The sequence below is a fragment of the Podarcis bocagei genome (genome assembly GCF_964188305.1).
Source record: "Podarcis bocagei genome assembly, chromosome: 6".
Lineage (NCBI taxonomy): Eukaryota > Metazoa > Chordata > Lepidosauria > Squamata > Lacertidae > Podarcis > Podarcis bocagei.
The window spans coordinates 73,329,415-73,341,800 of NC_138130.1; the positions used below are offsets into that span (position 1 = coordinate 73,329,415).

Consider the following 12,386-nt stretch of genomic DNA (forward strand, 5'->3'; position numbering starts at 1 on the left):
AGGATCAACCTCAGAGAAAACTATGCATAATTGGGTCAGAAACTGGCAGAGCACAGTGCTGATTGGTTGGAGGCTCATGATGTCACAAACCCATCTTCCCATCACCCTGGGAACAGTTTTTCAATTTTGTGTGCGTGTGTGCTAAAAGTAAATAAAGAAGGCACCAGATGAACAAATGAACAAACATACAAGCAATTCTTTAAAAAACAGAAGTAGCCTGAAGCATAGTGGCTACTACCTCTGTCAAATAAAAATTGTAAAATAGAGGGGAGAAGTGGTGCTTGCTCTGTGGAAGAGAGAAAAACAATGATTCCTGTTTTTAAGGCACATTTGTGTGCACTTCAAGATTATCTTTAATTCCAGACTTTGGAGCAGAGGCCCAAGATTTTCCAGACATTTCCCTATAACTTTGAGCTTGTTATCACATTAGTATTGCAAGTGGCTTCTTTTGGAAGTCTTTGGCAAAGACTTTCAGACAAGTATGCCAAGGCTCAAGTTAGATATGAACAAGCACGACTTTATCCTTTCCCTCTTTTTAACTAACAACATGTGCAGATGTCTTGTTGTTTATTCACAGTTATATTTACTTGGGATTCATCAACCCAAGCAGCTTAATTTGCCTCAACTTGCAACTCTAGTTTTCAGCCATGCACTTAGTACTATATTATGCAGACACAGGTTTTCTAGATATGTCTTTTTCACTTTTACTAGTAAACCCTGTCCAGTTTTGTTACAGCTTATGGTTGAAACATATTAGTTTATGTACTTACTGCATGCGTAATAATCATGTAGCATTATCTGTTACTTGTTTATTAGTGAAGCACTTTATGTTACTTGGTTTTTTTAATATTGAAAAGCATAGACAGCCTTCCCTTTCTTTTAGGGGAGTCATAGGACAGCTGCAAATAAAACATTTTAAGTGTGTTTTAAATGCAATACACAATGTGACACTAGATAGTGATGGTGAACCATATGGAAAATCCAATGTGTTTTTTTTAAAAAAAATTTTTTTAAAGCATTTTCAGAATGGTTTTTATATGTGTTGGAGAGTTGGAAGGCACCCATAGGATTGTCTAGTCCAGCCCTCTGCAATACAGGAATGATAGCAGTTCCCTGTGAAGAGGGATTGATTATGATTTTAACAGGCCTGTTTAGACTGTGACCCTGTATATTTTATGGAATTAGACACAAGGCACTGGCAGGTCCAATGAAGTAGTTGCAAGGTTACTTTAGTATTCTCGCTGCCAATTCAGAGCCACTGAGAAGCACACTAAGAACTCAGCCAACCGGAATCTTTTCAGTGGAAAAGGAAGCTTCACACACAGAGATATAGGATTGCCTTAGACAAGAGAGAATTAGTCACCCCTACTCCATTACAAGGGACGCGGGTGGCGCTGTGGGTTAAACCACAGAGCCTAGGGCTTGCCGATCAGAAGGTCGGTGGTTCGAATCCCCACGACAGGGTGAGCTCCCAGTGCTCATTCCCTGCTCCTGCCAACCTAGCAGTTCGAAAGCACCTCAAAGTGCAAGTAGATAAATAGGTACCGCTCCGGCGGGAAGGTAAACGGCGTTTCCGTGCACTGCTCTGGTTCGCCAGAAGCGGCTTAGTCATGCTGGCCACATGACCCAGAAGCTGTACGCCGGCTCCCTCGGCCAATAAAGCGAGATGAGCGCCGCAACCCCAGAGTCAGTCACGACTGGACCTAATGGTCAGGGGTCCCTTTACATTTACCCCATTACACACCCACACCCAGAAACCAATCAGACTGGCAATTGAGTTTTAATCTAAATACGGCAGCAGAACACCATCCTTGACTGCGCTTGAGGGCAACAGGCTAGCTTAGAGGGTATAGGGGCAAGGCCTCAAGCTTTCTTCTCTAACACCTCACTAATATTCCATGCTCTCTCACTGCCTAAGGCAGCTGCCTCACTCAGCCTAAGGCAGAGCAGGTCCTCCACACACACAGAAGCCTTTGCATGCATCTGCTCCCACCACTGAATTGGGAATTCCTTGCAGGCAAGGAAGCTCTCTGTGCATCTTGGGCCAAGGAAGGGAGCACAAAGCATCTTGTTACTGTGCTGGGAAAATGCCCTTAGATACGAAATCCCGAGTTTGCCTGAAACTCATGCACTGAGGGAGCAATGAAAATTGCTCGACTTGAAGGAAACTTTTGGAAGGCAGACATAATACAATTCATTTCTAACTGGTACGCTCTTGGCATCCGTCCATCTCGGGAGACAGTGGAGGAGTGAGACTTAGGGGGTGAAGGCAAACAGTTGGAAGGTTGCAGCACTTGCTGTGGCTGTAGAGAGTGATGTGGGAGAGACATGTTTTGTTGCAGCTGGGGCACCACAGTATTTCTTCTCTCTGTGCTCTTCTCAATGGTTATTCCTCCTCTGGTCGCTGCTGTGAGTACGCAACCTGACTGCCTGTCTCCAGACACAGCAGTTGTCTGCCGTTGTTCTTATTTTAAATTGTATTGTTTTAACATTTTGATGTTTGCTACCTTGGGCTCCTGTGGGTAGGACATAAATTTAATAAATAGAATAAAATAAAGCCAAGGGAGGAGCACCAGTATTTCTGATCCCGTGCAGTGTGTTTCGTGCATTCTTTCAAAGCCACCTGCCCAGAGTCCTAAGCCCAGACAGCAGGAGTGAGTGCCTAATCCCACAATATCCAGGGTGACAGCACGCTTACATGTGCCATCAAACCGAAACACTTCTGGTAAGTGTTATTTTAAGCCTGCTGGTCTTGACCGGGTCACCTGCCTAAGCAATTTAGAGAGAGATGCGTTTTGGGGAAATAGTTATTTTCCTTATTCAAGTTTACTACTTAGAGGAATTGTATGGCCATGGAGCGGGAAAAAGGATCATTCCTGGTTGTTATTCAGGGAGCATATGGACTACTGATGCTTTGCCTTATTGGTGGTTTTAGAAAGGTGTCCAGAATGCAGCAATTTATTGTAATAATATTCTCTGGTCATCCAGAGTCATAGGACTAAGGTGTTATGAAGTCAGACAAACACTTTCAAAGTGTCCTTCATTCAAGGAATATTCCTGATTTTAACCTTTTATTGGATTTTATTAGCAAAGTCATAGGCGTTTGCGCAAAATTTCATGAGGGGGTGCACTTAGCAAATTTTATTCATTTATTTTAAAAGTGAACATTGAACACATAATTAAAAAGGACATTAATTTTTGTTCATCAAACAAAGAAACTAAAACTTAACTAAACAAATTTCCAACTATGTTACTTTAAAAATAAAAACTTAAAAAATGAGGCACAAAAAAAAAATTGGTACTTTTTTTAGCCTGTACACATGCCTATGATAAAAGTACACTTGTCACTCCCTTGATAGCTTGCTTTTGTGCTGTCCCTTATATGATACTGCTTGCGCACACACACACACACACACACACACACAGAGAGAGAGAGAGAGAGAGAGAGAGAGAGAGAGAGAGAACAACCAAAATCTGTCATTCTATTCTTCTGAATTTGCCTGTAATATAATGGTTCTAGAGAACTGTAGGGATGAATGCCACACTAATTGTGGATGGCTTTCTGCATAGCTGTCCAACAGTTAAACAAATCAGATTCCTCCAGTTGTTTGCGTTCAGTTTTGCTGGTGGTTCTCAGAAAGACCACATAAGTTTTCCGAAGCGACATAAAGAAAGTGGATTTCTATTTAACCTTTCCCCTCCCCCCTTGAATTTTCTGAATATAATATACAGTAGGCAATGTGGTAAAGCACCATTTAATAGAAACAAAAAAACCTAGCAATGTGGTCATTTGATTTGAGTAAACCATCTGAAGTTTTCCTGGTCACCTGAATAGATGTAGCCAAGGATCTTTGCAAGGGGCTTTCTCTCTGTAGGCTCACCTGTGCTAGAAAAAGAATGGGAGTGGTATCACAGAGGGTGCAAAAATATAACTTTTTAATGTTCAAAATGTAAGTACTTACCCGGAATTTAATTTTCTATTTTTCTAGAAGCTGTCCTATGCTAAAGACGCAATGGGTGGGTGAGTATCAACATTACCCTGCATTTTACAAATAGTGTATATCATTAGACATATGAAGTAGCATTTCAACCATTTGTGCTTCTTTTAAAATTTTGGTTTCTTGTCAGTCCCTGCAGCGACTGGGCGTGTGGGTAAGTCACTTATACAATTTTAAAGCTTTAGTCTACTCCCTTTCCCGCTCTGCCTGGTGTTCAGTTTTATGAAAGCATCGTAAGAATATGCTTCATATAAATATCAAAAAGTGGCACTAGAGGCTTAAACAGACTGAAGGTCCCATGTGTAAACCTCAAAGCAGACTCAAGACCCAATGCACCTTTGGCATGTGTCATTCATTCATATATATATATATATATATATATATATATATATATATATATATATATGCAGGTTTTGGTGTCTTCGGGTGTCTTCCCGTGTAAGAGTTGGGGTGTCTAGGCGACGTTTCGACGAGGTCTCACTCGTCATCTTCAGGCTGGTGCTTTCGGCTTCTTGTTACTAGAACAGAGCAGGATCTCAGTGTTTGAGTTCCTATAAATACTGTTGAGGGGGTGTGGTGTATAGCCTCCAACGTTCTGGGCAGAGAGGAAGTTCCCAGGTTAATGTGCCTTTTCTTCTTTTGTTCATTAATTACTTGAGGGATATCTTGAGTGATTACTTGAGTGATATTCTGAGTACCACTTAGGAGGGTCATTAGGTGTGGATTAGTTGCTAAAGCTTTCGTGTCTTGACCTCTTGAGCTTGTGAATAGTTTTTCTGAGAAGATGGCTGTACTGCACTTAGTTGTGCTCTGGCTTGGCTTCGTGTATAGGGGCGAGCTGTGGTTTTGTGCCCTGTGCCAGCCAGATCTGTGTAGGGATTGCAGGGGGGTGCAGCATCCGGAGGTGCCACTATGGTTTGGCTACTGGATGGTGTCTGTAATTTATCTGTGGAGAGGGTCTGGGTTTGGGTCTGGTGTGGTTGATTGGAGATGGCGTTCTGTGTGCCTCTGGTTCTGGTGTCGGTTTTTGTGGGGAGGGCTAATTTCCAGATGTCTGGCAGGCGGGACGTGTCGTCACGCTTGTTCATGTTGTGAGGGTGTTTCTCTATCTCGATGGCTTCCAAGACTCTCATCTCCAGAACCAAACGCCTGGCTGACAAAGACCACTTGACAACTGAGTTACAGAATCTCTCAAATGTGTTAATCGCCAACGGATACCAGCAAAACAGGGTTACGAAGCTAATCCAAAAAGAAACACCCCCCAAAAACCAAGACACAGAAGAAAACAATGGCATGGCCCTCCTTCCTTATATCAAGGGCACTACAGATAAAATTAGCAAAATCCTCCATAAACACAATATCAAAACAGCCTTTTGCACCAACCAAAAAATAGCCAATATCCTCAGAAACCCAAAAAAAACCGACACCAGAACCAGAGGCACACAGAACGCCATCTCCAATCAACCACACCAGACCCAAACCCAGACCCTCTCCACAGATAAATTACAGACACCATCCAGTAGCCAAACCATAGTGGCACCTCCGGATGCTGCACCCCCCTGCAATCCCTACACAGATCTGGCTGGCACAGGGCACAAAACCACAGCTCGCCCCTATACACGAAGCCAAGCCAGAGCACAACTAAGTGCAGTACAGCCATCTTCTCAGAAAAACTATTCACAAGCTCAAGAGGTCAAGACACGAAAGCTTTAGCAACTAATCCACACCTAATGACCCTCCTAAGTGGTACTCAGAATATCACTCAAGAAATCACTCAAGATATCCCTCAAGTAATTAATGAACAAAAGAAGAAAAGGCACATTAACCTGGGAACTTCCTCTCTGCCCAGAACGTTGGAGGCTATACACCACACCCCCTCAATAGTATTTATAGGAACTCAAACACTGAGATCCTGCTCTGTTCTAGTAACAAGAAGCCGAAAGCACCAGCCTGAAGATGACGAGTGAGACCTCGTCGAAACGTCGCCTAGACACCCCAACTCTTACACGGGAAGACACCCGAAGACACCAAAACCTGCATTCCTGTACCCGTGAAAATCTACGAAAGCAAATATATATATATATATATATATATATATATATATATATATATATGCGCCTTCTCAGACTTTATGCCAGGCTTCATGCTGCCACATGAAAATGTATGTGTTAATTAGAATAGCTAGAAATGAACTTGTTGACATTGGCTTGTAGCCTAGCAATTTCATACCTATGAAGGGTTGACATTCAAACCCTAAAGCACTTTTCTGATACCCAGGGTTCTAAAAGATAAGATAACGAACGATTCAATTTGTTAATCAAAGAACTGTGTGCAACTGTTTCCTCACACTCAAGGGAGTTTTGCAGTTGTGCTTCTGGAATAGCAGCCGCTCATCCCATGTGACAAAAGTGCAGGCGATTTTCAAAAGCAGTTTGTGATGTGGTACGGAGGCCTGCTATTCGAAGAAAAGCATTTTAAAAACCCTCCTGGGCTAGGTGGGTCCAAGGAACTATTTGGCTTCCTGTGTAGATACTGTGTGTAAGGGCTAGAACTAGCTGTGTGGCTGCCGTTGGCCATCATTGCAAATAAATTCTGCAGGTAGATTTGGGAATGCAAATGTAAGCAATGCACTCACTGGAAAGATAATATAAAATACTCTTAAACAGAATATAAATGCTCTTATAAAATGACTGCGTAACTACAATAGCACTTTTTTTAAATAAAAAAATGACATTCTAAGAGTTTGACTAGTTTAGGTTCTAAACCAGGGATAGTAAACCTGTGGTCCTTCAGTGGTTATTGGACTCCCAGCCAGCATGGCCAGTGTTAAGGGACTGTGGTAGCTGTGGTCCAACAACATTCAAAGGGCCATAGATAAAAGTGCTGTGTGCTTTATTACCTATAATGTTTTTGGTATTTAAATATCCAGAGACCATTTACTTTCCCCCCCAAATCAACACAACTACTGAGATACCTTCTTGACTATGCTGTCCATGTAAAAGGTTTAAATAGCAAGGCTGGGGTTAGACCACAGTTGTGGAATTCCCCATGAACAAAATCTGGGTTTGTGTGGGGTTTTTTTTGGAAGAGTAATTACAGTTGCATGCAACATCTGTTTCCAAGTCCAAGTTTGGACATATCAAGTTTTGAGATCCAAAACTCCTTTATTTTAGATTTCTTCTGATTCTATATGGCACTAGTGTCTTTAATTTTGAACAGAATTTTCTGCACTGTGCATTTCGACACTGCATTGTTTTATATAAACCTGGCGTGTCTTTGGATGTGCTTTTAAATCTTGACCACAAAAGATCTGTCTAAGTTGAGGCCTGTCCTGGAGAGAACAAGAGCACTTCAAACGCGGAGTTGTTTGAAACCAGCTATTTTTCTTGTGTGAGAAACAACTTCAACTAATTTTTAAAGGAATTTTTATAGTGTCATTATTTTTTGAAGTACTGGGACATGTGTACTCAAGTGCTGAGAGGTTGGACTCTGTTTGCAAGGCTAAAATTCCAATACTTGGTCCATCCCCACCCCCCAAAAATCAGGAGGCAGCCAGGGATGGCTTCCAAGTCCAGACATTCCATGGAGCAATAAACTGGCATTGTAACTAAGGAATCAGAACTGCATTTAGATGTCAAGAAATCATGCTGCTTTCTATTAAACATGACAGGAAAAGCTGCTCTTTTTCAAAGAGCAGCTAAGAGAAGAAAATAAATATGTCTGAAGTAGAATTAACTTCAGTATAGTTGCCATTCCAATAATTGAGATCGCAGCAGATTCACATGCTGTGTGGCAGCTGTATTATGTGTCCAACATGCACCAAGTGTGAAGGGGATGCATGCATCTCCAAGCATGTGCAAGTGTTAGCAGATGTGTTGTTTTCACTTCTTACACCAGATACTAGGCAGGTGCCAAATGTGGCTACCATACTCTCCAACATTTCATTGAAGAAAACAGAGATGCACTTGGTGTGCTTGTAACACATCTATTTTCACAAAAAGCTTCATTTCCTGTCTTACCTTACTCTGATGTATTTACTCAGCAGTAGTCTGTCCTGTAGTGGCTTTTGAAGCAGTTTATAAACGCACTGACTATATCAGTTTCCTTTGGGGCAAGGAACCCCTTACGAATATTTATAATTTCACAACTGATGCAATTTCCACAAGAATTTACTTTCGGGTGTATCCAACAGTGTTGCTCAGCTGACAGTCAGCAGAATGGGGAAAGAGGCCATTTTTTTAGATACCCCTCCCCACTGAAGCTCCCTCACACTCTTGAATCTGTTCTAGATGGTTGGAGGACCCTGAAGAGCACATTTGGGAAGCTTGGGGAAAACAGAACAGCTGGAAATTTATTCACCCCCTGTTCTGCAGACCCCTGTTCTGCTGACTCTGACTCTGACCCTGTTCTGCTGTTCTGATTGTCAACAGTGATACCATTGGATACAATCCTATGTGGATAGGCCATTGGGGAGATGGAATGGAAAGGAAGCAGTTCACTGGCATTTGATGTCCACATGAATGCATTTAGAAGTTTTCCAATGAGAAGATTTAACTAAAATATGGGGGTTTCAAAGAGAAGGTGTCTAGTTATTGTGCACACTCCTTTTTCTGCCCTTTGAGTGTAGGTGCCAAAGAGATGCTCCAACAGCCACGCTCAAGAATGCCGACCACAGAGCAGAGATGGCCAACTGCACTCTTAAATACTATGAACATTTCAAGACTGATTGCTCCCTTACCACTCTCAGAGGGCAGACTATGGAGAGGACAATGGGAAGAGGTCCTGCATTGCCTGCCTGCTCTTCTCTATCTCCAGTGGCAACATGGTGGTTGGACTAGTGACCTGAAATATAGTGGCAGAGCTCTCAAGCTGGCTCCAGATTTGGAAAGTGAGGATCTTGTGCATCGGCAAGTTGGCTTGGTGTTTTGTGTTTCTGTGAAGGGATGAGGACAGGCCCGTACAGAGCTTGCCTGAGGCAGATGTCCCCAGTCGGCTGGAAGGCCCAGGGTGTTCTTTGCATGATAGTGTAAGTCTGGCAGGCTCCTGGTGCCCATCCCCAGCCAGCTTAGCCCTCCAAGGCTCGGGGCAAGTGTAACTGGCTGCCCCCACCCCACACAGGCCTGGTGGCTGTGTGTGTGTGTGAGAGAGAAAGAAGAATGGAAGAGAGAATGGATGAATGGGTTATGTGCCTGAATGGATGGATCTTGCTTGTGTGCTTTTGTGTCTCTCTGAATGGGTGGGTGATGTGTCAGAGGGAGATAAGGAGGGAAATCAGTTATTCACATGCACTTTGGCTCTGCTCACCATTTCTAAATGGCCCCAACGACTTTCCCCCTGACACGATGCAGTCCTCAATTTCAAAAAGGTTGCCCAGCCATGACATACATGCATGAGCAGGGCAGGCCCAAGATATTTTTATGCCCGATTCAAAGGACAAGATGGTGCACACACCCCCTTTCAATGGCAGTTGAATTTTAGTTCAACACTGGTGGCCAGACAGCATCCTCCTCTGCGCCTGAGAGCCATGGGAAGGGTTGTGTGGGGCACTCACAGATCTGTCCTTCGACTCCTTGCTGCCACACCCCACACAACAGTGTCTCCTGTATAAGGTAGCCACTTTACTTTGCCTTGTGCATGAGAGTTGAGAGGTACCCAACCTGCCACTCAAATATTTAACTTCTAGAGATCAAAGGGAAGGGTTCAAACTTAAAGGACATATAAATTAAGGTGGCAAATCAACTTAAAATGCTTTGTGGAAAGCCTTTGTTTTCGCCTTGTTTTCATACTCTTAAAACAGTTGTTCTACAAAAAAAAGTCTGGCACAATGTTATAAAACTACAGCTTTGGGTATGTCTCCCTTAGCACCTCATAAAATCTCACCCGGACTTGGGAAAATAGTTGTGCATAGGTGATTTCAGCTAATTATTGTGTACTGGATAGTTTTGGAGTAGCTAGAAAATGAAGATGTTTTGTTTTTATTGCATAACTTACTTCCAGGAATAGCTCAGTTGGTTTTACTGACTATTTCGCAACACTAGGATGAAAGTATGTTCCAATATAACTGATGTTTCATGAATGTAGAAAGAGACTTGGCTCTTTAAAAGTTGTAGAAGACCAAGTCCTTAAATCAGTATTGATTATTATTTTTTTAATTAGGCTTTGTATCCTTCTATACACATGTATAATTTAAATGGGAAATGGTGTTCAGGGTAAAAAAGCCTTACACTTAAAAGAAAAAATGGCAATATATTTAGTACTGCACACCAAATCATAAACTTTGCCTTCATACCTTGCTATATAATCTATGTCATAATGAAAGCTCGAAATTGTTATTGAAATCAAATAAGCACCTGTGGATTCTTGTGGGGAGTGGGAAGCAATTGACTTAATTTTTGTTTTTACTCCAAAGATGAAGAGTGCTGACTCATAAGATGGTTGTCTAGCTTCTAACCGATCTGGCCCTGAGATACTTGAAGGCAGGGCTGGCCCACCTGTGAGGCAAGGTGAGGTTACTACCTCAGGCAGCAAAATCCACAGGGGCAGCAGATCCCAATGGAGATCTTTCTCTCCCCCATCCGTTGTTCCTGATATATCTCTTCACTCATCCCTTCTTCCCTAGTGGAGAGGGAGGACCATTTTGTGCTTTGCCTCAAGCACCAAAATGTCTTGGTCCAGCCCTTCTTGAAAGAAAACCTGCTTCCTCTTCAGTTAAGATCCTCAGAGCATCTCTGCTGTTGTCTGTGATGAAGAGCAGGGTTTTCTCTGCAGTGGCACATTCCACCTAGAATGCCCTATCTAGGAAGGTCCAGCCTCCCCTTTCCTCCTTTGTTGTTTACTCTGTGTTGAATTTTAGATGAAGAGTGCTATTTAGCTCGTGTCTTCCTGTGGGTTTCCTGCAGGCATTTGGTTAGCCACTGTGATCACCAACTAGATGGAACTTTGGTCTAATCCAGCAAGACTGCTCTGACATTTCTTGTTATAAGCTCCTTGGGGCAGGGATCTGCCCTTTTATACTGTATGAAACACCATGCACACTGAAGATGCTTAAATAAATAACAACATGGGCCGCTGATTATGACTTCTTTGTTCTGAAATGGATTTGCACTATAGGAGATTGTAGATGTCATTGGGAAATAATTGGGGAATGCCAATTAACCCCAAAATCCTACCTATGTAAGGAACTACAAAACAAAAAGCAAACAAAAAACAGCTGACTGCCTGAATTCAGAAAGGCATATAGATCTTGACTCACTATTTAACCAAAACAGGCGCCAGCAGCATTTAAAACACAGATCTATGCAGCATTTGCAAAGCGTGGGAAACATAGGTTGTTAGCCCTCTAAATGTTGCGTAATGTCGCAAAATTGTGATTGTGGCCAGAATGGAAGAATTCTATTAAATACAACCCCACCCTCTGCAATTACAATTAGAAAAATCAGGTGTGGGATTTTAGAACGTCATGTATGGTTAATAAATGCTAAGAGAGTACATTCGTTTCAGAACAAATACTATGAAACTTTGGGAGGCGAAGGTTAAAATTGGGCCTTCCCTTGGACAATTCAGTGTCCTGGTTCTCACACCACATAAGCCAAACAAACATCAACAAACATTCATTCTTTCCTGATTTGCAAAACATAGGAAGTTGCCTTATACTGACTCAGACCAGTGGTCCAGACCTAGTTCAGTACAGTGGTACCTCAGGTTAAGAACTTAATTTGTTCTGGAGGTCTGTTCTTCACCTGAAACTGTTCTTAACCTGAAGCACCACTTTAGCTAATGGGGCCTCCTGCTGCTGCTGCGCCGCCGCTGCACAATTTCTGTTCTCATCCTGAAGCAAAGTTCTTAAGCGTATGTAACCTGAGGTACCACTGTATTGTCTACATCCCAACCAACTCATTGGGGTTTCAGACAGGCATCTTTCTCAGCCCCACATGTATACGTCAGGGGTTGAACCAACAATTTTCTGCATTCTAAGAATTTGCTCTACCATTGAGCTATGGCTGTTTCCCTTTGAAGTAACCTAGAGTACTAGTGGTTTACTCGCAAATGGCAAATAGTTCCTTAACTTACTGTTTGCAGCCTCTGATTTTCTTGGTGATCTTGAAATAGCAGTTGAGGATTTTCATCTATTATTGTTGTTGATGTGTGTTTAATGTGTATATGCTGAGGTATTTTTGACTTTATGCTCCAACACATAGCTTTTCAAATTTTGGCCTTATGATTATATTATAGAATTTAAGCAGATAATAAAATGGCTAGCTTCTACGCTCATGATTATTTTTGTACTATTTCTATGTCAGTTTTTCAGGGCAGCTAACAAAAACAAAAACAAAACATTACAATAAATACATAAAAACAATATAAACCGGCATAAAAAAACAGTAGCAG

The 12,386-nt window shown here is 42.2% G+C and overlaps 1 protein-coding gene across 1 annotated transcript in view; it reads left to right on the forward strand.

The window, feature by feature from the left end:
• The window catches only part of IMPG2 (interphotoreceptor matrix proteoglycan 2), a gene marked incomplete at its 5' end in the record, with an annotated part of 60,265 nt that overhangs the window by 17,177 nt on the left and 30,702 nt on the right, over positions 1-12,386 (forward strand). The window contains 2 exons of the mRNA XM_081196956.1: positions 3,990-4,021; positions 4,129-4,152. Of these exons, the coding sequence (XP_081053082.1) occupies positions 3,990-4,021; positions 4,129-4,152 (56 nt within the window). The remainder of the gene's footprint in view (positions 1-3,989; positions 4,022-4,128; positions 4,153-12,386) is intronic.